At 34.4% G+C, this 25,842-nt stretch overlaps 2 protein-coding genes and 1 long non-coding RNA gene across 3 annotated transcripts; 1 reads left to right on the top strand and 2 right to left on the bottom strand.

Moving 5' to 3' along the window:
- Nucleotides 1-4,523: 4,523 nt before the first annotated feature.
- On the top strand, nt 4,524-5,353 carry LOC110099894. The gene is made up of 2 exons (XR_002303494.2): nt 4,524-4,801; nt 4,881-5,353. It is a non-coding gene; the product is annotated as an uncharacterized LOC110099894 (long non-coding RNA).
- Nucleotides 5,354-7,608: 2,255 nt separating this feature from the next.
- LOC110099902 (ATG8-interacting protein 2-like) lies at nt 7,609-16,215 on the bottom strand. The gene is made up of 3 exons (XM_020827212.2): nt 16,054-16,215; nt 10,803-11,647; nt 7,609-7,997 (listed from the first exon to the last, which is right to left on the bottom strand). Exons 2-3 carry the CDS (start codon nt 11,619-11,621, stop codon nt 7,896-7,898), a joined length of 921 nt encoding a protein of 306 aa, XP_020682871.1. The 5' UTR covers nt 11,622-11,647; nt 16,054-16,215; the 3' UTR covers nt 7,609-7,895.
- Nucleotides 16,216-19,264: 3,049 nt separating this feature from the next.
- On the bottom strand, nt 19,265-21,949 carry LOC110099878 (BAHD acyltransferase DCR-like). The gene is made up of 2 exons (XM_020827181.2): nt 21,400-21,949; nt 19,265-20,369 (listed from the first exon to the last, which is right to left on the bottom strand). Exons 1-2 carry the CDS (start codon nt 21,859-21,861, stop codon nt 19,479-19,481), a joined length of 1,353 nt encoding a protein of 450 aa, XP_020682840.1. The 5' UTR covers nt 21,862-21,949; the 3' UTR covers nt 19,265-19,478.
- Between the last annotated feature and the right edge of the window lie 3,893 nt (nt 21,950-25,842).

Raw genomic sequence — 25,842 nt, forward strand, 5'->3', positions numbered from 1 at the left:
CCTAGGCTTTCTCTCTCACCCTAATACGGACTTCTGTTTCTCTCTTTAGCTTAATCTCTCTTTATCCATTATAATTAGTAGTATTATTATCATTAGTTAAAAAAAGCAAAAAGAGAGCAAGTCAGAAAAAAAAAAGAGAGATTTAAAAGAGAGGGAGAGAGATTGTGATTTTCCTCCCGCTGTAGCCGCCTAGTGAAAGTATAAATTTCAAAATTTTCAAATAAGTACCCATTCATTTAGTTCCAGCGTGGCGAGAAAATTTGCTAAAACAAGTACCCATTCACATAGTTCCACCATGGAGGGGAAACCTGTAAATTTAAGAATAAGTTATTGAAGTTCGAGTGAAGTGGGGAAACCTGCAAACATACCTTCGCAATGGGGAAACTTGCAAACATAGTTCCAGCATCGCGTAGTTCCAGTGCGATGGGGAAATGTGTTTTTCATTCGTGTAGGTATTGAAGGCTATGCGTGCTTTTTTAAGCGCGATGGGTAGAAGACCCCCGGTCGCGGTGTCACTATAAATTGACCATGCGCACTTTTTTAAGCTTGGTGGGAAGACCTAGACTCTCTAAAATTTCTCCCATACAATATCAGATATAGCTTATGTTGTAAGTGTTTTAAGTCTATTTATACATGCATAATCCTAATAAAATACATTTATAGGCAACATATAAAACTTTTCAATACTTCGAAGAAGTATCGGAAAAGGAATCTTATTCAAATGAAATCGAAACATGCACATATCTTGATTGGGAAAGATCTCTCTGATAGGAAGTGGATGTAGAAATTGAGAAAACTAGGAAGAAGAATGCACAAAAACTTTTTATTGAAAGATACATGAAAGAAAAAGTAAGATACAGTTGGATCTTCAATTGGAGAGGAAGATCTGGCTCTCCCAAATCCCTAACCGCCGATTAGAGCCCTCTCAAAAAAGACTACAACAAACACAAATCACCTCCCCAAATAACAACATAGTTAACCTTAAATAGGCTCTTAATTCCCTCCCAAATCAGCCCCTTCTTCTAAATAATTTCCTTTTAGATTTTAAATTCAGATTAGATCTCCTATCCTAAATAATTTTCTCTCAATTGTAACTAAAATTTTCCTAAATAATTTCCCATTGATTCCTCCTTTTTTTCTAAATAATTTTCTCTTAGTTTTTGAATTTAAATTAGATCTCTTGCCCTAAGTAATTCCCTCCCAATTATAATTATAACTTTCCTAAACAATTCTCTTTTGATTAAGAACCTTCCTAAACAACTCCCTCTTGATTAGAAAACTTACTAATTTCCTCCCAATCAAATCGGCCAGTCCATCAATACTCCCCTCCCAAAGTCTCACCTTATCCTCAAGGTGGAAAGACGGAAACTGCTGCTTCATTTTGTCGTACGGCTCTCTCCTCAATTTCCTCGTCATTAAAAATGGTGAGAATATGAAGAGTTCGGTCCTTCTACCTGTGCCCCGGTGTATGCCTCTCCTCACACCTGAAACACATCTCCTTCGCTCTCTTCTTCTATAATTCTATTTCTATGAGTGTCTTGAAGTTTCCCCCAGGTCTCCCTCCTGCGGTCGTCTTCTTTGGAATCTCCCTAAGAATACCCGGTGTTGGCTCCTTGGATGCCAAAAAGGCGGTGGTTATCTTGTATGAACCTCCTGAGCAACAACCTCCAGCCCTTGTCCAAGTGTCTCTAATCCTCTACTAACTGGGCTAGCTCCATAGCCTCTCCCAAGTCACGAGATGTCATCCCTCTAACTGTCGCCTGAATATCTAGTTTGAGCCCTTTCATATTATTCCCCTCTAGTACAGTCTCCGGAAGCTAGTCCAATCGGCTGGCCAGATGTTCAAACTGCTCACGGTAATCCACCACTGTCTCCACCTGCGTTAGAGCGAAGAACTGCTCATAGAAGTTCCCTCTCTTGCTGGTTCTGAGACATTCCAACAAGCAATCATCGAACTCCCTCCAGGTCTATATGGGTTGCCTCGTATCCCTCCACTAGTACCGTTGCCAATGCTTTCCCTTCCAAGCACATCCTGGCCGTCATCAGTCTCTCTTCCTCTGTTAACCTATTGGCAGTGAAGTTCCCTTCCATCATGTAGATCCACCCATGTACATCTTCTCCCTCAAAAATAGGCATCTTTAGCTTACTCACTCTCTGATCTCCTCCATTCCTCCTGTTTCCTCCATGAATTTTCATTCCTAAGGGGGTGGTTCCCCCCAAGTCTCCCAACCCGAACCCTTCGTCAAAATTCCACCTCCATTCAAATTCAGCACCTCTTCGATCATAATCAGTTCATCTCCTTTCAAATTCAGCACCCTTCCAATCATAATATGCCTCTCTTTTTTCAAATTCAGCACCCCTTTGCTCATGCCTCTCCCCATACCTTCTACCGGTCTCCTCCCTAAAAATAGACTATAGAGGAGGTCTTCTCTCTTCTTCCTCCAAGATCTCCATCTCTTCTTCTTCACTTCTCATTATTAGATTAGGGTTTTCCCCATTGCCTTGGCTGTCGGCGGTTTCCCTCGCCTCCGACGACCTCATTTTGGTTTGACCCTCAAGCAACTTCTTCATCATCTCCTCTATGATGTCAAATTTTCATCGATCTTTTGGTTGACGGCTGAAATTTGACTTTGGAGATTTGAAATTTCAAATTTAATTATCTAATCTTCCCTTCCAACACTTCTATTTTTTTCCTGCCATAGGTACTCGAATATAGGCTCCAAATAACAAAAAAACAACAATTTGATGCAAATTTGGCCTTCAAACAGCAAAAGAAGCATGGATGGAGAGAAAAATGCAACATAAATAAGTGAGGAAGACTTATATTTTAGCCCAAAAAATCGCCTTGATACTAATTTGATAGGAAGTGGATGTATAAATTAAGAAAACTATGAAAAATAATACAAAAGAACTTTTTATTTAAAGATATATGAAATAAAAAGTAAGATACAATTGAATCTTCAATTGAAGAGGAAGATCCGGCTCTCCTAAATCCCTAGCCGCTCTAGAGCTCTCTCAAAAAAGATTACAATAAACACAAATCAACTGCCCCAAAATAACAATATAATTAGCCTTAAATAGGCTCCCCTTAATTCCCTCTCAAATCAGCCTCTTTTTCTTAAATAATTCTTTTTTAGATTTTGAATTCAAATTAGATTTATTGCTCTAAATAATTCTCTTCTAATTGTAATTAAAATTTTTCTAAACAATTCACTCTTGGTTCCTCCTCCCTTTTCCTAAATAATTCCCTCTTAGATTTTGAATTCAAATTAGATCTCTTGCCCAAAATAAATTCCTCCCAATTATAATTAAAACTTTCCTAAATAATTGCCCTTTGATTAAGAACCTTCATAAACAACTCCATCTTGATTAGAAAACTTCTTAATTTTATCCCAATCAAATGAACCAATCCATCACCCTCATATATAAAAGATCCAATGTTGGTTACATTATTTTCCTAGTTATAATATAATCACTTGGAGAAGGAAGAAGGAATCAGTAATCATTAGATCTATAACTGTAGTTGAATTTCGGGCAACGGGGCAAGGGATCTATGAACTAATGTAGATAAAATTTCTTGAATGACTTAAGAGTAAAATGAGAAGATATTGTCTAGTTATATGTGGTAATAAATTGATCATCAATATTGCACACAATCTAGTCATGATGAAACCAAATTCAATTTGATCAACACTTCATCAAAGAAAAATTAGACAGCGGATTAACATGTATTTCATATTTCTAAACTCACAAGTTGTAACCAAAGGAATATAAAACTCTAAATTTCACAGTATGTCCACCAATTTAGGCATGGCGAATATCTACTTTACAACTTGGTGTGTGGTGTTAACAGTTCTAGAGGCAGCTTGGCAATCCATTATCCTTGGGATTGCTAAGTTGGCAGTCTATTATTTTGGACAAGGTGATGATCCGTGGGCCTCTACAAGAGGTAAAATTTATCTCAGATTTCTAGTAAAATAAATATGAGCTAGTTGTGGAATATCTTTCTTATTTTCTAGCAAATTAAAAGTTTTCCTTATCATAAACATAGGCAAACACATATATAATATAACAATACTAGAACACAACATCTTACAACTTTTATTAATTAAGAGAAAAAAAATACAGATGGGGCGGGAACTATGGATGGAGAAGAAGAGGTAGAATAAACCCGCACATTTACATTCCAAAAATCATCACATATCTCATCCTAAAACTGCCACAAAACAGTCCCATTTATAGGGGAAAAAAGAGAAAAAATATTTAATGCAAGGTAATTAAATCATCGCCCAAACAGCCATAGGGAAAAACGAAGCATCAATACAGCAGCCAATCGGCACAGAAACCTAAAGGACAGTAGCCCAGGGGAAAAAACCGAGGAAAACAAGGCCCACGAAGAGACAACCCAGCACCCAATGAACAGAAACTGAAGGGACAGAGCACCTTGATTGCATCAAATTTATACTAACAACCAAATCTTTATTTATTTATTTATTTATTTCTAGAGCACTGAATTCTATGCTATTTAGATGTATATCACTGAATTATATGCACAAACTGATAAATCTTTTTGTTTGGTGTAGATAATCATATTGCATGTGCACTGTTGATAATTTTATTGCATATTTGTAATTTGCACAACTATGGAAGCATATATTGTTGTGCAGTATCATAAATGCAGATGCTATTCATCCAAGTTTGTTAGTTAAGCGTAATAAAAGATATAAAATGCTTATAGATGGCAAGCCTACTGCTAAAGCCCCACTTGCTGCTACGGAATCGTCTGAAGAGCAACCTCCAGGTCTTGATTCTTTCAACTTCGTATCACTTATAGTGACTTCCATCCAACATCAAATTTATGTTTCATAATAATTTTTTAGCACAAGTAACCTCAGAAGGTGTTACATCTTCCTCACCTTCACAAGAAGCTTCAACGACTGCTTCTCCAGAAATAAAGGTTCAGACGCCTTCATCAGAGAATGAAGGAGAAGGCTCTAAATAAATGCGACAATATCTACAAGATAATTCCATAAGCTGATATTTGAATGAAAGCCGAGAAGATAGCTCACCATGGACGCATGAGGAGACCCTCAATTGCATGGACATTTTGGGACAACGGGGTTGATTATTTGATAGGACTAATTGAGGTTTGCTATGGGCTTGATCAATCTACTTGAGGACAGCTTCTGTGCAACTTTATTAATTTTTTTTATTTTTTGTTTTTTATTTGCAACTTTACATCTATTAGCTGTATTGTTACTTTTAGTGATTCCAACGATGCAATTTGAATTATATATACATATGAGTAAACCTTCTATTTGTCCCTTAAATTTCATTTTTTTATTTCAATGAAGTTAGAAGTGGTTTTTTTTTTTTGTTGGAAGGATTATGCTGTGGCACATGTTCAGGTTTAAAGCAGTAAGGTTTTGTTTGAGACGGTTTTTTTATTGCTTCTTAAAGTAAATTTTTAGTACAAAAATTAAAATTGTTTAAGTAGGAAGAAAGCCGTGCCAAACGAAGCCTAAATCTTGAATATTCTATGTGGTTTATTTAAATTGTAAATGCTACCATGAATTGCATATCGTTCCCACCAATATGCATTTTATATTGTAGTTTTGTTGGTTTGGTAAATTCAAGATTTATAACTAATACTTGATTTTTAATTCTAATTATTACGCATATTGGTTTGTTTGGTGAGATGGAGATCATTTTTTTTCGTTATTGTTGAATGCTTCTTCCGAGCTAGCTGAAGAGTTAGCTTAGTGTAATTGAGTAAGGGAAAAAATAGTCTAACCTAACCCTGCGTTACACTTTCCTTCTTAAGATTATTGTCGACCTTTATTGATTTGATGGACCAAGCGTTCTTCGCTGGTTGCTTGATAGGTCAAGGTAACTGAGATATTTCCATTTTGATAAGAATTCAACGCTCTGGAGTGCTAGGATTCTTTTGATATTAGCTTAAAAAAAATGTTGAACGAAATTAATGTTATGATCAATATGAATACTAAACATAAAATTAATATAATGAATTTTAATCATAATATAAATTACATAAAAACGGCGGTGTTCAGATTACCTGATTAAAAAAATAGAGGTATTAAATTTGACTTATGTTAAGAAAGATAGAGACAGATTTAAAAAATTGTTAGAAAATATTAGAAGTGATCTTTCTTTATTAAATTTAAAGGAGAATTTAACTATTAATAGGACATAGGAGAAAAATGATTCATAGAGCCTACTCCACTTAGTAGGATGAAGGCTTGATGCTGTTATTATTATTGTTATAGTTAATTTGAAGATTTCTAGAGCCATTTTTCCTTAAAATTCTTCATGATACATCACTAATTTAGAAAAAAATATCTCTCTAAAAGAAGAGCCTTCTAGCTTATGTTATAGCTTCGCATGGTATGATGGTCAAAGCTAAAGCTGCAACCTCCAACAAATTTTGTCGAGCTTTGGGGTCTATTGAGTTTGAAATCATTTTAAAAAGAAGTCTGTACCTCTATTGAGATCTTAACGTGCAGAATACAGGTTTCGAAATCCAATTGCCTGGATGTGATTATCTACAAAGGATAAATATATAAGTATTCTGCCCTGCCAGTAGGTCAGAAGTTTTTTTTTTTGGGACATTTAGGCCATTTAAGGCAAACTCTCACACACAATGCATACACAAAGACTCGAACCCAAGACCTCTTAGTTAGAAGCATAAGCTCTCAACCAACAAGCAAAGGTGAGCTGTGTGTAGGTCAGAAGTTTCGATCGTCAGTTTGGATTCTACTATCCTAACCAAGCTTAAGTTCAGGCCCAAATCCTGAGGTCAATGCCCACCTCTTTGACATATAATATTTGCTTTCCTTTGGCATAAATCTCTTAACAAGAGCAAACACAAAAGGAAGTATAACATTATGCAAGCCAAGAAAAAGCCTCGACAAATTTAGGCTTCGTTTGGGATGTCTTTCTTACTATTTCTTAAAGCAATTAAAAAAATTTAATTTTTAAACTAAAAAATTGTTTTTAGAAGCGTCCCAAAAAAAATCTTAATGGAATTTCTTCCATACTGATCTCCGATGCTGTGACCGTCCGGACACCGCATATAATAATCTCTCCCATACACATGGATGGATAACAGATAGATGATGCTAAAATCACTAGAGAGTCTTATAATTCTAAATTCTATATTTTTAAAATTAGGGCATGCTTTAAGCTCTTTTAGATCCAATAAAGACTCCTAACACTCCATAGGTCGAGTCAGGTCAACTCCTGTTCAGATTCCCAATTGTTGTCTCATTATCAAATTGAGTTGTTGGGTCGCTTCATATGCTCGATCCAAATGTACAAAATAAAATTAATAATTTCATGATGTAATCCGCTACTTTTTCTTTTACACTTTTTGTTTACTGGAAGTTGTGGCCAATGTGACCCATCATGTTTCATCTCTCTTTCTCTCTCTAGACATAATCATCATTTCAAGGAATTGGGGCTTTCATTTGCTATTCTAATTCCCAATTTTGAAAACTAAGGGTTGCTCATGCAAAGTTGGTAAATCCAAATAGCAATACTCCCACAGCTTGTCTAATAAGTGCCTATGAAGAAAAAAACACTTCATCATCCAGTTATGTCTTTTCCAAATCACAAGTTATGATAATTTTAAGCATCAACAAACGCAAACAGTTCAACACTCATACATGGACGCACATAGAATATAAGAAAGTATTATGTTTTTAAAAGCCAATGACATACAGTTATAAACAAGTGGTTTAAGAGGTAAATCATACATAGTTCTGTAGCTGAACTCTCACAATTTTGTGATGTTAAGGACCTCTCTTACCTTTTTCGTCGTCGTCGTCATCACCATCAGAGTTGTCATTGTCGCCATCATCATCATTAATCATATCTTAGAAGGTTGGGTGGAGCCCTTGACGCATTGGCCCGGTACGGTGGTTGCCACCTACGAGAAATTTAAGCTGGCCGACTGGTCCAGCAATGGTGTTTATTTTCTGCCAGAATTTGAAACTTGTAAGTAACGCGGGCAACCAGGCATTCAGAGCTTAGAAGAAACGGAAGCGATTATGAATTGGAAAAAACAAGTACATGAAAACATGAAAACATGGGGAAATAACATACCAATAACCAGAATTATTTGTTTAACGTTTACTGATAGCAAAATAAGACAAAAAAGATCATTCAAACCGGCTAACAAAAAGATTTAAGAAAAATGCTCCTTCCACTAACAGGGTATTCACTTGGCATTGGCTAATGGGTGTCTGCTGGTACAGGGTCTAATATCTTACTATAATTGTAGATTGAATATATTGGAGCATGAGGTGAAGCCTAATTCAAATAATGAGAAAAAATAAAATAAAATGACAGCCCAGAACACACAAAAAAAATTTATACATATTTACAAGAGATGATAGAGTCATGTTGCTACCATTGCAGATTTCACAATAACAATTATGGAATTTATTTGTAGCCCTAATATCTCCGATATTAACTAAAGATAGAGCCTCTTTTAATAAAGAAAAAAATCAGGCCAAAAGAGATATCAGTAAAATCCCCCAAACCCCATTTATAAAGATTGGGTATGTATGCAACATTTCTTTATAGCACATAAATGAAGATCCAGAACTTAACTGAACCCAAAAGTCGGGTTAAGAGATTTTGTTTAATGATTCATTGTTTAAAGGAGACTCCGATGACGAGTTAGAAAGAGAAAATGTGACTCGGACCAAGTTGAAAGAAAGAATAGAGAGGATCTAAGATATTTTAGTGAGACACTATTGAATTGTTTTAGATTTTAAATGTTTCATGTTTTATCCTCAGTTTTTCGCGCTCAACTAATGACCCCCTATTCATTGATGAGGACCAATATCACATAAAAAAAAAATAAGAAAAGTACACAATTGAGCTCGATGTAGCTAGTTGGGTAGCGAACAAGGCTGAGTAATGGTTGTTTGAGTAAGTACTGTAAACGAGTACTAAAGTTTTGTGGACAAATATTCTTGCTGAGAAGGCAACTTCGTAAACTATCTTGGGTGAATTAAAATGAGATCTAGCTCTAAATAACTCAAGGCTTTGGGACTTGAAGTTTGAAAAGCACCGGATTGATTCATAATTAATGACTTTCTCAATCAAATTCAGACTTCTATGATACGGTATCAATCTCTAAACGAACATGAGGGTACAACCGCAATCTATGAAGAGTTATAATCATAGATATTTGCATGCTTTGATTGAAATAATAGATCAACTTAGCGGGCTTCCAGCCATCATGATGCAAAGCAAAATACAGATCACAGCTAATGAAACTAAACAGATTTACTATAATGCATATAGTCAGCTTCTGCGGTAAAGCAATTGAGGCAAAGAATGCAGGTGAAAGGGTTGCAATGACCATGATTGAAGGCAAGCGCCAGGAGAACCATCAAATGTCACCACTGGATTATCAGAATAATTATCAATTCAGCATGTACTAATAAAATAACAATCAAATCAATATTTGGCATGTCTCATAAATAGGAAAATTGCGGTTTTTTCCAGGTTTATTTCTCCCTGAAACTTTCTTACTCAAGTACCATAGAGCAGTTAAGAGGGTTTTAGCTTATTTCTCAATTATTCAACAAAACCAAAAACTTCACCATTAAAATTAGTGCGATCCTATATTTCCTGAAACGATAAGATAATTTGATCAAGTATACAAAAGAAACATCCTAATGGATGATTTCCATAGAATGATAAAAGATTCATCAATTTTATGATATAGAATACTCAAATACGTTGCAAGTTTTTTAGCATATATAAAAATATAGCTAGAAAATTTTCAATAGATTTGATTTAAAAAATTTTATGTAGTAGCACTTCCAATAAAGGGCATTAGAAGCATTTTATTTCTTCATCAAGTATGACCAATAGTTAAACTGCCATAAAAAGGGATCAAGTTATATATCACCAGCATATGCTTAGGATGTACATCACTATCAATAATTTTGATCTTCTATGTGCTATATCACCACCTGAGCATCCTCATCTCTGCAGCACTTGACTTAATATAATGCTTTTCTTTTAATGGCCAATATTTTGCACCATAAAACATTTTAGGTCTAACCACCATCTTATAGAACTTTCTCTTAAATTTAAGGGGGACTTTTTTATCACATAACAAGCTCGATGCATTCCTCCATTTCAACCATCCAACTTGAATTCTACTAATAATATCTCCATCTATTTCACCATCACTCTGATACATATATATATATATATATACATATATATATATATATATATATAAAGCAACTTGACGATATAAACAACTATATTTAAATGTCTTTGTGTTTACAAGAATAATCAGCTAACAACATCTTGATAGTTTAGTCAAATCAAAATGTAAAAATGATATATTTGATATTAGCTGCTTATAAAATTTATTTAGCAGTTAAGCATGGGCAATTTAAATGAGACAAAACACAATAGCTTTATTATGAATAATACCTAAAATAGGGTTGGTATAATAAATTAAATTTATGGGAAAAAGTGCTTGACATTTTTATTCAACAAAACTAAACTTAATAAAAGCAAATGTTGAATCGACCAAAGACACATGCAATGAGAATTTGAAAAAACGATCCATACAAACCTACATTTCCTCTATCCTCAAAAGGGACAAGCAAATAACTATTAAAGAACAAGAATATTAAACCTAACAATCTTATAATTTATAAAAACAGAGCATAGGATATGCAAAACATGGAAAAAAAAAAACAGGTCATAGACGGAGAACGCTATAAAAATGGAAAATTTCCAACCTCTCCAGTACCGATAAACTTCCATTTAAATTGTTGAAATTGTGATTTTTCTCTCCGCCATCGTTGTCCCAGTATAACAAGTCCTGCCACTGCCACAGCGACAAAGATGGACCAGAACGTGTTCGTCCCCTTGGCATGGTTGTATGCAGATATTGCCCGCTTCTTCCACCATGATTCAGGAGAATCATCAAAGCTTTCATCGATATTTTCCTCATTTGGCTTGCAACCATGTGCTCGCCAAGAAGGATAATCAAGTTTCTCCTGAGAAGGGTTTCTGGGTTCAGCAAGGTCAGAGATGTCATCGTGAATGACAGGAAGGCTCACATTAGCTCCGTCATCAAAGGAAATTTCGTTAGGAGATACAAATAAGGCATGGTCCTTTTCCACCATTTTTAGATCTCCCTCTTGCTTTCCATATCCCAAATTCATACTGTGATCTGAGAGACTGCATTCCATATCAAATAGATGACTTCCATGTAGATCATTGATTGTGTCAATCGTAGAACTGTCTTTATTAGACTTCTGAGGTTCAGTAATATTGTCATCTTGAATGCTTTGTTCTTTATAAACCGCACTGCTGTAATTTTCTGCTGGAAGTTTTTCAGACTCATGGGGTGCAACAACGAAGTGCTTGGACATGAACATTGCCTCGGAGCATTCTTGTTCAGTTTTGTTGAACTCTTCCTTTTTATGCAGCACTGTAGGATCAAATTCTGGAGGACCAGGTGCTGCAGCGAAAGTGGAAGCAGTGAGGGAGACAACCTCCCAATCAGTTCCCCGGGTATTTGTCTCATTCAAGTCCCTCTTGTCATCTGCCATTTCTTATTATCGGGCCTCCAGAACAGCTTGAAAAAGATGCAAAGAGTAAGAAGTTGTAAGGCTAATTCGAATTAAATCAGTCATCAATCAAGACCCTAATGTAGATAAAAGAATACAATAACATTTCAATAGTGAAGACATAAGAATTTTCATGATTGAAAAACAGAAAGAATTTTGTACTACAGGAAGTGAAGAAAAAAAATCAAAAGTTGCTGAAAATGACATTAAATACACACAATAAATTACATAAAAAGGGGATCCAGAAACAATGTCTGTTTTGAAGTACTAATAAAAATACCCTTCAGCACAGCTTCAAAATTTGCCACTCTTGGTTCAAAGATCTTAATGGTAGATTCTCAAAGCTAGTTGATCTATGCATGTAAACGAAACCAGCTTGCAAGCATTTAACTCATCACCGATGATAAAAGCTCAACTCTCAACTCAACACTTTTAGAAGCCAAAGCTACAATGTGCGTGTGAACAAGAAAAAAAAGTTAACAAAAAATGATTTATTCGTAAGTAGTTCTATTTCTTTTAAACGAAGGTTAGGGCTGAAATTATGTATGAAACTCAGAATATGTTCAATAATAATTCAAATTTTAATTAATTTGAAATCTAAATCTATTTGCTCTGACTTGAAGATGAGTCGCTTGAAATATACTTTAATTCAACTCGAAATAATCTCTCTATGTTATTTTCACTCTTCCACCTTCAATAAACTTTTGGTTACCCCGACTCTGATTCATCAGCCTCTGGCAAGAACATGTCTCATAAAAGAAAATATCTTTGTACCAAAATAAATAAATAAATAAAAAGCTGTAACGGAATCGTTTCTCATAAAGATAATCATCGTTGTCCAAAATAAGTGAGGAGCCTCCTGTTAAGACTAAAGTGAGAGAATCTTTTCCAATCATTTAAAAAGTCAAAGGTTAGTCATGGATTGTTGCCTAGGAGATGTAAACGGCAAAAGCACTTGTAATATTACTTCTTCAGTTCTCTTTCATCCGAGTACCTTTTTCTAACTACTCTGTAATCTTTCTCAGCTATAGTTTGCAAGTCTTATATCAATAATATTTGGTAGTTAGGAACTGTTGCTATCAATGTTATTGTTTGCATCATTTTGTCTTAAGGAAAATTTAATATCTTCCATAATCTAAGTTTATGGGAGTGATTGGAAACAAATTTATGTTATGGGACAATATACTTTTATAACTTAATTAAAGTAATTTAAGTTTGTATTTGGCATATGCCAATTAATTTTTAGCATCCAAATTACAGCCACAATTATATGTTTATGATTTATGTTGAAAGGCAGAAATGCCAAGAGGGGACCAAAGGCTGCCGGACCTAGTGGGGCCAGTGGAAATGCTTAAGCAAGAACGAAGATGCCATGGATTATTCATCCAAGGAAACACCTATCCCACAAATCTATGTACAATAAAGGAAGGCAGATTTGGATTACTCTTGCGGCACCAATCAGAGCATCTCGAGCTATAAAGAGGGCGCACATCTGATTGGGTTTCTTTTTGATGGGGGTTATTATATTTAGTTATTTCCAATTATGTTCTATATAGTTAAATGTATCAATACCAATTGAAGAAATAAACAACTCATGCTTTCCTAGCCACTTTTTCTTTTATACCTGGTATCTAAGCAAGGGTTGGGTTTTTTTTTTTTTTTCATTTTTCTTTTTCAAACTTTGTTCTTCCACTTTTTTATTCTTTCTTCTCTTTAATATGTCCCATTTGTTTTACTTTCATTCAAAGGAGTCAACTATCATGAATGGTGAAATCATAATAAATGAGAACTCCATGAGCTATATGCCTCATATCATTTGAATGGGAAAAAAAAACTACCTAAAGTAGTCTCAAATTATATAGACCTTTCTAAAAGCAAAGAGAAAAACTGATCATCTTATGAATCCTCCTCAAGAATCGAAAGATCCAAAGTTTGCACTTTGGGATGAATTACATTCTATGATTATGACTTGGTTATGAAACATTGTGACTAGGAATCACTAGGCCATACATATTTCTAATACATATTTCTAAAAACCGCAGATGACATTTGGAACACTGTCAAACAAACACATTTAAAAATTAGATCAAAACAATCAAGAAAGATAACCTACCTGTTATTGAATATTTTAAAGCAATGAACGTTTATTGACTTGGTTTAGACTATTAACAAGATCTCAAAATGAAGAGTAATGCTGGTGTGGTAATTCTCAAACAAATTGTTAAAAAGAGAAAGGGTTCTTGAGTTTATTGAAGGACTCAATAATGAATTTGACCGAGTTAGTATTCAAATCTTAAGCTGATAAAATCTACCATCACTAAATGAAATCTTCTCAATCATATGAGCCAAAGAAGAAAGAATGATGGTAATGCTTGACAATCCTATCTCAAAAATATTTGCTATGACAACCACCTAACCTCATAATCAAAGACTTTATGCCATTGATTCTTCCTAAAAAAGAAGGGCAAAAATCATCTCCCGAAAGCAATCTATGGTGCAACTATTGCAAAAAAAAAAAACAGAGGGGAACATCAAACAAAAATGTTAGAAATACCAAGAAAAGTACTAAGTATATGGTTGAAGCAAAGAATGACACCCCAAAGGAAAGACTTGCCATGTGAAATCAGAATGGCTCAACTCAAAATAACTTGATAAACCCAAGAACTTTCTCAACTCCCCAGAAAAATCATTTGGGTCATGCTCTCTAGCCCCAAATGGTTTGATTGAATATTTGAATTCTAACTCATGTTTTTAATATCTCAAATAGTTCTCCTCACACTTGGATCCTAAAAACAAGAGCCAAAAATCACATGATAAACATTATAACAATTTTCAAATATGTAAAATTTGCCCCAACAATAGAAAAATCAATGTAGCAGATGTTTCCCAGCTAATTGTTCCAAGTCAAGGGAACATTCTTATCTCTCCACATTTTCCCTCAACAATCAACTACATGTTCATCATTTTGCAATAAATCTTGTATCAATCCATAAAGTCAATAAAGAACACAACTGCAATATAACTTTTCACTACTTATTATGAATTTCAAGATCTCACAAGGAAGATGATTGGGAAAATTAGAGAAAAAGATGGATTATAACTTCTTAAAGATAAAAATCACTTATCATATTGATTTATATCCGCTCTCAATATAGAAATTATCTGGGAACATCATTATAGGCTACAGGATCCTAATTTCAAAATCCTACAATATACGCTTCATTATCTTTTTATAAATGTTAATATTGAAGACTTTTACGTGAGACTTATAAATTTGAAAAACAATGTGTTTCTTTTTCTAAAACTGATTATAAATATTCTACTCCTTGTATGCTAATTCAATCTAGTATTTGAAGACCATCAGGAGTCCCTACCATTTTTGGAGCTACAATATTTCACTTTTATTGATAATTGCACTCAGATGATACAGGAATGTCTTGTCAAACAAAAAAATGATGTCAACTTTATTCTCCTTATCTTTATTGCTATGATAAAAAATCAAATTAAAGGTGATTGACTCAAACTTGGCTCGATCAAAATCAAAATAAAAATCAAACTTGGCTTGAGAAAAATAAAAATGAATGATTTTGAGTTTAGGTTGGCTGGCTCTAACATGACTCGACATCACCCCTAACCACAGGTTCAATTCAAAACAAAAACCTCTCTATACTGCAGCGTAAATTTACATAAAACAATCACTCCATGTACCATTTTCACACTTTTATTTATATAACGCAGCCAAACTTCGTTACAGCTCTCCAAGATTTATTAAACATTGTGGCACAGTGAGGCTTGGAGGTATTATGAGTATATTCCTCTTCCCCGTTCAATCTACAAACTACTACATCTGAAATATGAAAAAAAAAAAAAAAATCCAACTGAACATATGCTGCAATTACTCATAATCTTACTCTTACTTTTCTTTTGACATAAACTCAATCCCATAAAAACATTACATATTTCTCATTGCATGGACGTAGCAAACAAATAAAAAATCCCTGGATAATATGAATATATTGCCTGAAAAACAATAAAATGTAAAGCGAATAAAATGAAGAGAAAATAGAAAGATATCATGTTCACCAACTCACTTAATTATGATCATGACCCCTACCCAATAGAAAAAATTTCTCCAATCAGATAATCGGCATAGGAACTTGCACATCATGTTCACCAACTCAAAGGGATTAAAGAGAAAATATAATCACCCAAAAAAAAAAAAAACAAATATAAGCACCAAAGTAAGAAAGATTGAAACCCTAAACCACAAACGAACAACCGGAAAAGTTCTAAAAATTCCGCGCTGAAACCATTGAAGCGCATCATAGAAGACGATGCATATAAAAAATAAAAACTGATTACAAATAAAGAAATCACTTACAAGCACAAATCCTTTAAGAGTTTAGATTATTACCTCTGCAACAGAACCAAAAACTATATGAGATCAAAGGATCCGAGGTTCCCCAAACTCCAAGCGAAGCAACTTGGGACGGAAGTTATCTACCCGAAGTGTTATTATATCAGAAAGTGTAATTCTATGGGAGCGAGTCGTATAGAATTATCCTCAAATCATTTCATTTAAGTATTTAAAGTTTTGTTTCGGCTTCGACTGCTCTCATAGACTCATAGTCTCAATAATTTTAGCCCATGAGATTGTTTTAAATTTAAATAAGTACAAATACGAATTTTAATTATTCATTTAAATAGAAATTGAAACTTCATTATCCGATTTTGATTTATATTAAAATCAGAATATTATTATCATGTTTTTATAGAAATCGCTACTCTATTCATCAATTTTAATATAAAAAAAAAACTTAGACATGGGTACTCTATTCATCCGTTTCTATGAAAGTCAATTGTTTCTTTTACTTTTTTTTTTTTACACGGTTCCAATTTTGCTTATTTGTTAAATTATAATCTATTAATAAATTTAGATAAATTTGATGTAACTTATATACTAAAATTTTTATTAAAAATAAATTAAATATATTTAATTATAAATTAATGAATAAAAAATACATATAAAAATTTAAAATTTAAAATTTAAAAACTTCAAAGTTTATTTAAAAATTAAAAACTTCAAGTTTATTTAAAATTTTAAAAAATTAAATTTAACTATTGATAGAAAGAAGTGCAAATAAAAAAGGAGCCTATAAGAAAATGAGAAAAAGTGTAAATAAAAGAAAAGTAAATTAAAAAAAAAACAAATAAAAGTGTAAATAAAAAAAGTAAAATTAATTATTGATAGAAACAGATGAATAGAATATCGATTTCTAAGGAATAATTTTTTAAAACCGGTGAATAGAGTAAAAGTTTTTATAGAAATCAGATAATTAAGTTTCGATTTTTATTGAAACTGGAGGTTTCTAATTTCTATTGAAAATGGATAATTAAATTTGGTATTTGTTCATTTTTAGATTTTTTCGTTAACATGCTCCTTAAGCTAATTTAAACTTACAATATGCTCCTTTTTATAAACTAACCATAATTTTATAGGTTTTGACATTCAATTTTCATCTTAAATTTTGTTTTTTCTAATAATTATTAGCAATATTACATTTAAATATTAAAAAAGTTTTAAATTTATTATAATTTAAATTAAAATACTTATGAAATTTTACATAATAACACAGCTCACCTTAATCTGTTAGTTGAGGACTAAGTTTTCATTTTAATATTATTTTTAAGACTAAAAAGATGTAAGATGAGTGAAAAATGAGTGTGTTGATTCTTTTTTTTTTTTTTTAAATAAAGATGATCCACAAGATTATGCAAATTATAGAGGAATTAAGCTAGTGTGTCATACTTTAAAACTATGGGAGGGAGTTATATAGAGCATAGGTTGCGGCGTTATACTAATGTTTCTCAAAATCAATTTGGTTTCATGCCGAGTAGCTCTACTATGGAAGCAATACATTTATTAAGAGGTTTGATGGAGAAGTAAAGAGAGAATGAGGATGATCTACATATGATATTTATTGATTTAGAGAAAGCATATGATAAAGTTCCAAGAGAAGTGATATGGATAGTTCTACATAAAAAAGGGATTACTAATGTTTAAATTCTAAGTTATTAAGGATATGTATGTATGAGCTATTACTTGTGTTCAAACACAAGATGGTTTGACCAAGTATTTTCCTATTTCAGTTGGATTACATCAAGGATGACCTTAAGACCATATATTTTTGCTTTAGTAAGGAATATTCTCATTAGACATTTGCAAGAGGTTGCACCCTAATGTATGCTATTTACTGATGATATTGTTCTTATTGATAAGACTAGAGGGAGTTGAATGTAAACTTGAATAATGAAGGTCGACCTTAGAGTCTAAAGGCTTTTATTTGAGTAGATCTAAAACTGAATATATGGAGTGTAATTTCAATAATAATAGATCTAGCGGGAGTATTTTAACTTTGGGCGATCAAGTCATTAATAAAAGTACACGTTTTAGATATAAGGGTCATATTGTTTAGAGTGATAGTGAAATAGATGGGGTTATTATTAGTAAAATTCAAGTTATATTGTTGAAGTGGAGGAATGCATTAAGTTTGTTGTGTGATAGAAAAGTCCCTCTCAAATTTAAGGGAAAATTCTATGATATGGTAGTGAGACTTGCAGTGCTTTATGATGCAGAATGTTGGCCATTAAAAGAGAAGCATAATATTAAGTTAAGTGTTGCAGAGATACAGATGCTCAGGTGGATAAGTGGTTTTACTCTTAGAGACTAGACACGGAATGAGCATATATATGAAAAGGATAGAGTAGCTTCAGTGGAAGAAGAGATTAGAGAGAGTCGCCTTAGATGGTTTGGTCACATAAAACAACAACCTTTTTATGACCCTGTTAGAAAAGTAGATGTATTAGATTTGACTTATGTTAAGAAAGGTAGAGGTAAAACTAAAAAGATTTTATTAGAAAATATTAGAAATGACATTTATTTGTTAGATTTAGATGAGAATTTGACTCTTAATAGGATGCAACGGAGAAAAATAATTCATGTAGCCAACCCAATATAGTGTGATAAAAGCTTCTTTTTGTTGTTGTTATTGTTTTAATAAAAATGGTGAAAATGGCTTTTGAGAATCAAAATAATGAAAATATGATGATTGCAAGAAAATTATTGTTTATTTTTTCCAAATATATATCTTTACCCATATCAACTTTTAAAACAATTATTATTTTTATAATAATTTGACAATCACTTTTTAAAAAATCAATAGTTCCAAACAATAATAGAGCCTAGGGATGATTTATGAGCATCTAACATAAGAAAAGTTTTGCATCCTTAAGTTCTAATTAAATATTTATTTGAGATGGCTTTTGACTTTCTTGTAGTAGCAGAAGTTTATGTTTAGCTATTATTTTATGGTTGCTTTTAATAAATTTTTGTGCTTGAAAATTATTTTTTTATTTTTTTGCATCAACTTTTTAGCTTCCACCTAGAAAAAGTTATACGGTAACCAATAGGGGGGGTAATACATGAGGTCAGTGCACGTCATCATTATACAACGTTTCGGGAGATATGGCAAGTTCGATTGGCCTCCGAACAATCTGATGACCGCATGTAATTATTTCTCGCTAACTGGAAACATAAGGATTTTGGTACTTAATGAGAATTTATAAAGCAATAAACAAAGGAAGATAGTATTCGTATTCGTAGATTTGATCCTAAACAACTAAAATAATACCAATAATACTATGAAGATACAAAGGGTTTTACTTTGCAATTACTATGCTGTGTAACACGGCCACACACTACCTCAGACCAACATAATTTGTAATAGATTAGAACAACATTATTAATCTGTATATCTCCATCGCCCAGAATCAGCACGATTAGTCAGCCGAGCCTCGGCCGACGAGCAGGAACTCTCCATCCTTCTCCAAATTCTCCATGGCCCTCCCGTCCAGCGTCAGCTCCACATCAATGCCCTTCCCACCATCCCTCTCAGGATACAAATACACCATCCCATCAAACTTGTTATTCCTCCCGCTCCTCACCCTCTCCGGCCTCCCAAACCCGAAATCGACATCATAAACCTTAAACCTCGGCGAGCTTCCGACCGCCACACAGTTCACTCCAGCATCCGTGTAATAGAACATCTTGGGCTCCGCCTCGTACTCCTCCAACCGCTTCACTATGGCCGCCTCATCGTGCGCATCAATTGCCTTCTGCAGCAACCCAGCCGCGAATTCGGGCGGGGAGGCGAGCAGCGGGCCGACCGCTGTGCCGGTGAACACCGCTTGAATAAAATTGCCGAAGTAGGAGTTCGGAAGCGGGGGGCGGAGGCGGTTGCGGCAGTCGGTGAAGACGGCGAAGACGGTAATGTCGCCGGGGGAAAGGCGGCGGGCGCGGGAGATGGCGCGCCAGGCGTGGGAAGCGAGGGATTGGAAGGTGGAGAAGGGTTTGGCGGTTGGTGGGATGGAGGAGTTGGCGGCGGATTTGAGGACAAGGAGGGAGGATTCGGGGAAGGAGAAGAGGTGGGTGACAAGGGAGGCGGGAGCGGGATTGGGGTCGGAGAGTTCGTGGGCGGCAGGGGAGATGGGGAGGGTGAGGGGTACGCGGGTGGATCGGGCCAAGGCCCGGTTGTGGAGAGGTGGGTTGGGGATGGGAGACCCGCGGGCTAGGGCGGCCCAAGAAGTCAGGAAGTGCCACGTGGAGCTGCCATCGAGGATGGCATGGTTGAAGGCGCAGCCGATGGCGATTCCGTCCTTCAGTTTTGTGTACTGCAACAGATGATATGGAGAAATTATTAATTTTATTAAACTGTTAAAAAATAAAAATACTCAATTTGATTGCTTCACAGTTCAAAACAAGTTTTATGTAAATATTTAAAAATGGAAAAATATAGTAAATATATAACTTTTTAAAGCTATATTTAAGCTTCATTCTTTTTTCTTACTGTTTTTTAAGTAATTTTTAGTATAATTTTTTTCAAATAACAAAAAATAGTAGCGAAAAATTCTCCTAAAGAAACCTTTTCCTTCTAAAAATATGATAAAATTTAACATTTGAATCTTTTTAAATAAACACAATTTAAATGTAAACACGGAGGTCAAGTATATACAATTTATTTAAGATATATAATAGCCAAAAAATATTTTCTTATGGTTTTATTTTGTAAAATATTAAATACATTTTCATCATATATTTTAAGAAAAATATTTTTAAATTAAATTAAAATGAAAATGATAAACATTAAAAAAAAATATTTAACATTTCGCAAAATCTCACAGGTTTATATAACAGTTATTTAAATATCAAAATAATTTATACATAAAATGAATATGAATCAAATAATTATTTTTAATAACATAATTTCTATATACACAAACAATCAAATTAAATTATTAAAAAAAATCTAAAATTAGAAAAAAAATCATTTGATATATGAATGTTATATATAACCTTTTACATTGTTAATAATTTTATACTTAAATTTGTATTTGATAATAATTTTTTAATGTATATTTTATATTAAGTTTTTAAATGAGCAAACTTTTACAAGCTAATGATCTGAGTTTGGATTGGCTAAGGTTTGACTTGTCAGTTCATCTAATTCGGCTCTCATCAACTCTTTATTGAGCTGAAGTTTGAACCGGATATTAATTTTTTCAAAATTTGTGTTTAATTTAACTGTTTTAAAATTTTCTGTCGCTTGCATGAGTAATCCGCTCCAGTTATTTCTCTCTTTCTGGCGAACAAAAAAAACGTCAACTTTTAAAAAAATAACTAGCTTTTGTAGATCCAGCGTACCTGAACGGCGAGCAGTGGCCGAGTCATCCCCTCGAGATTCATAACTCCGGTGTACGGCACCACCATCTTCATAATCTCCTCCGGTTCATCTCCTTCCGCAAACTCCTTCACCTCCAACCCCTCCGCCTCAGCCTCCACTACCTCCACCCCCTTCCCCATCTCACAGTCGACCACCACCACCCCTTCCTCTTCCTGCAGCAGCCGCCCTGAAAGCGGATAAAACTCATCCAACGCCGCCGAAAGCGCTTCCTTCATCTTCCCCACAACATCCCCAAACTCCTCCACCCCTCCCTTGTACACCAGCAGCTTCTGGTTATAGTAAAAAGTGATATACGGCAGGTCGAAGGTGGCCAACGCCACCCTCCCCTGCTTCTCAGACGTTTTGCTTGGCAGTACAGTCGTCTTCGCCGTGATCTTGACAATGTCAGCGGTTGTCAGTGGCTTCCCGTTATTGACAGCCATAATGGTGGAGAGAGGGAGGTGGTGAGAATGGGTGTGTATGGTGATTAATTTAAATAGAGAAAATTCGGGTGAGGCTTTGAGTGTTAAGGATAGGAGGTGGAATTGATTGGCTTCGGTTGTCAGAGGAGGCATTTAAAGGCCTCATAGGTGGTTGGTGGCATCATTTAATGGACTTTTTAAGCAGCTCACATCCAATATAATAAAAAAATTTGAGTATAAATAATTATAAAAAATATTAATAATTTAAAAATTCTACAAAACGGTATGATAAATGTCAAATATAATCAAAATGAGTGATGAAAAAGTACTCAAACAGCCATATATGAAGAATCAGCTATAAGAATCCCAAAATAATAAATTTGCATAATATAAAGCACCTCTATATATCTCTTGCCCAGCTTCTGCGGTCACCGGACGCTGTCCGGAACCAATCATGATGGGCCACATCATCAATTTACTATGTATCGTTAGTGTGTATTGTCATCATGTATCGAGTGATGTGGCGCGGCGCATTCTGATTGACCTCCGAACTGTTCAATGACTGCACGTAATAATTTATCTTTTTCTTCAAAATAATATCAAGAGGAAAACAAAAGCATTAAACAAGTAGAATATAGACTCCATGCAAGGCTAGCAAAAACTAATAGGAAGATAGGATAGCCACATACCAAACAGCAGCCATTAAATTGTATAGAAGAAAAACTGATATCATATGAGTCCCTTGGCGAACCTTTCCACCAGAAAGCGTGAGTCTTGTGACATCGATGCAAAGGTTGGTGGGCTTATTTGCCTGTACAGCAAGAAAATATGCTGCATTTATAGCTTTGTATCTATATTTCAACGCTAGTTAATTCTTTTGAAATCGGTGCATCCATTTTTTCGGCATCTTTGCTATTAGTTTGTCTAATTAGTTAAGGATTATTTAATTGGATACATTAAAATGATATTATATTAGGCAGCTCACATTGGTGAGGGTTGGGAGATTTAGCTATCAACTAAAAGGTCTTGAATTCGTATCTTGCATCTTTGATCGTAAGATCTCTGTGATCCTTCCTCTTCTCACCACTTTCTCCACTTCCGACAATTGTAGAGCAAGTGGCTTCAATGTGTGGCAAAAATTTATGGCGACAGTGTCTCTCTATCGATGCAAAAGCAAAAAATGCAGTATATTTTGTACTAAAAAGTTGTTTTAAGAAGCAATAAAAACGTCGTGCCAAACAAAACCTAAATCAAACATTCTTAATCAGTACATTAGTAAAAATCAGACGACAATTCAAAATAAATGGCGTCAACGTAGAACAAAAACCACCAATTGGCAATCAATAAGCTAAATATTTTCAACAAAAACATATAGATGTTTTCACCTCTTTGACTTGCCCAGTTCGGTTCATCAGAGCCATTTCAACTCTCTAAAAAAACTGGTGGAACTTTGAAGAAGCTGAATTAGGGTTGTAAATGAGTCAGATCAACTCGTGAGTCGGTTAGGACTCAATTCGATGAATGATTTTTTAGCCGATCTCGGTGTGTTAATGAGTCAAGTTTGAACCAATTCTGACTTGACTAGTTAGCTCACGAGATGACTTTTTTTTAAAAACCAGTGAAAATTAAATATATAAGCATTGAGGATTTTAAATACAAAGATATTATAAATATTTAAACCTTACACCTCATTCCTTACATTAAGTTATTCTTTATTATTTTTCTTCTAAGTTTTTATTTTTTTTCTATTTTTATTATAATAATTATTTTAATTATAATTATAGTTTTTCCTCTTTCATAATAAACGAGTCGCCTCGTGAGTCGACTCAAACAAGTAAAGTACAGCTAGAGCTCGAGCTTGAACTCCATTAATCAGTCGAGCTCAAGCTCAAGCTCAGGGTAACTCGAGCTTGGATTTACCTGTTTACACTCCTAAAGAGATGACGACTAGCCCAATGCTGATGATTTAGCCTTTAAGTCCGTGCGAGCATCAAAACCTCTGGATTATTGGGTGAAATTATTCTGTGTGAAAATGGACGCCATCTGAAGTGAATCAGGGCACGCCACGTCACCTCTTTGCTATGTACCGCAGATGTGAAACCGTTGTGTACCAGATGACGTGACACGATCTAATTCGCCTCTAGATGGCACAGAATAATTTCTCCTGGATTGGGGCAGTGCGCTTAATGTGTTTGGTGCTAAAATTAAATATAACTTTGGGTCGGATCAGTGTTCGCACTTTAGTTTGGAGTAACAAATTAGAAGAAGCGATTTTATTGATAATTTAAGAGTTAGGTGTAAGTCCTCTGATCACATTATAATTGAAGTCTATAATTCCTTGTGAAATGCAAGGAAAAAGTTGACTTTCCAATTTCCATCTATATTAATTATGGCCTATAGGCAATTATTTTCAAAAATATTGACTTATAACCTAAATATTTTTCTTAATAGATAGTAAATATTTCCTAATTTTCTTTAGATTTAAGGTTTTGAAAATTATTTATATTTAAAATAATAGGCCTATATACTTGAAGAGAATTGCATTAAAATATCAATAATACTTTGTTTTAATAAAAATATATTCTAATGATTGTTTTACATAATAGAAATTAGAAAGAGACATCGTAAAATATCTTATGGCTAAAGAAAAAATATATTGTATATTAAATTCAATGCTAATTGACTTTTATGTTTTAATACTACTTATTGATAAAAAAAATCTTGGGATAATCCTCCTGTTGTGCCACCTGTTTGGGCATAATGTGAAAACAAAGTGAATGAAATGATATAGTATAAAGTTGAAAATATTAGCTTAGGCTTTGTTTGGAACTGCTTGTTTATTGCTTCTTAAAATTGAATTTTAGTACAAAAATTAAAAAGCAATAAAAAAACAGTCTTAAACGAGCCTTGACTATTATGATTATGGCAAAGATTGTTGGAGAAATAGTGGATGAAAGGGCGGACCAAGCTTTAGTTCTTAGAGGGAAAAACTTTGTAAAAAATAGAAAAATATATAAAACAAAATTCAAAACACCGGCCTTCAATCAAAAAAAATATATTAAAATCATGAAGTCTAATTCGTATGTAGGTTGAAAAATTAGGTGCTTTTGACAATGCACTTGAGAGCAATATATTGATGATTTGTGAGAAAATAAAAAGATTTATTTTCTTAGGGCCGGGGACAACTGCATGCCAACCTAAGTGGATGGTAATGACGGTCGGGCTGCGATGGTTATGTGACAATAATTTGGTGATATTAGCTAGTCATGTAATGTTATTAAGATAATGGTGATTGAGCGACGATGATCAAGCAATGACGGTCAAACGAAGATGATTGAGTTATTATGGTATTGCCTTGTGTTAAACTCCTACGAGTCTTTACACGCTTGTCACACCGCGTGTCCGGAGACTAATAAAAATCTTAATCCTATATCTTTGGATTTATTATTCAGTGAGAATCGAGTCCAGAGGGCGTCCAGAGACTAATAAAAATATGTCACGTCACTCCAAAAATGTACTGCGCTCGATACCCACGCTCGAAACTGCTCGGTACCACTCGATAGTGAGTGTTTAATGGGACGGTCCGTCTCCCGTTAGGTGTCTGCACAGAATAATAGCTCCACTCTGATTCATCCACAATCCGTAACTCTCTCATTCTCTCCTATTCGCAAGCCGTTTGCAAGCCCAAGCCCAGATTTCACTCTCCCTTCCTCTATCCTCCAAACAGCCGAACCTCACATCTGCAGCTGACGGTCCACGACACCACAGCAGCCACAAGCTCCCAAGTCACACATCCTCTCGTCTCAAATACACGCCTGATAACTTGCACCACTCGAATCAGTTGCAAGTAGGGATGCAAACGAGTCTAGTCGAGCTCGAGCCAGGGGTTGTTCAAGTCGAGCTAGACCGCCAAATACCGAGCTCGAGCTCGACTCGTTTCGCTGTTGAGCGGCTCGGTGCTTTTGGCAATGCACTTGAGAGCAATATATTGATGATTTGTGA

Source organism: Dendrobium catenatum, unplaced genomic scaffold (assembly GCF_001605985.2).
Source record: "Dendrobium catenatum unplaced genomic scaffold, ASM160598v2 fragScaff_scaffold_1088, whole genome shotgun sequence".
Classification (NCBI taxonomy): domain Eukaryota; kingdom Viridiplantae; phylum Streptophyta; class Magnoliopsida; order Asparagales; family Orchidaceae; genus Dendrobium; species Dendrobium catenatum.

Excerpts from the sequence above, each read along its gene's own strand:
- LOC110099902 (XM_020827212.2), bottom strand. The coding sequence starts at position 11,621 with ATGGCAGATGACAAGAGGGACTTGAATGAGACAAATACCCGGGGAACT. Across the intron at positions 7,998-10,802 it reads AGTTTATCGGTACTGGAGAG|AAAATAAACACCATTGCTGG; the intron begins GTTGGAAATTTT and ends AAATTCTGGCAG.
- LOC110099878 (XM_020827181.2), bottom strand. The coding sequence starts at position 21,861 with ATGGCTGTCAATAACGGGAAGCCACTGACAACCGCTGACATTGTCAAG. Across the intron at positions 20,370-21,399 it reads GGCCACTGCTCGCCGTTCAG|TACACAAAACTGAAGGACGG; the intron begins GTACGCTGGATC and ends CATCTGTTGCAG.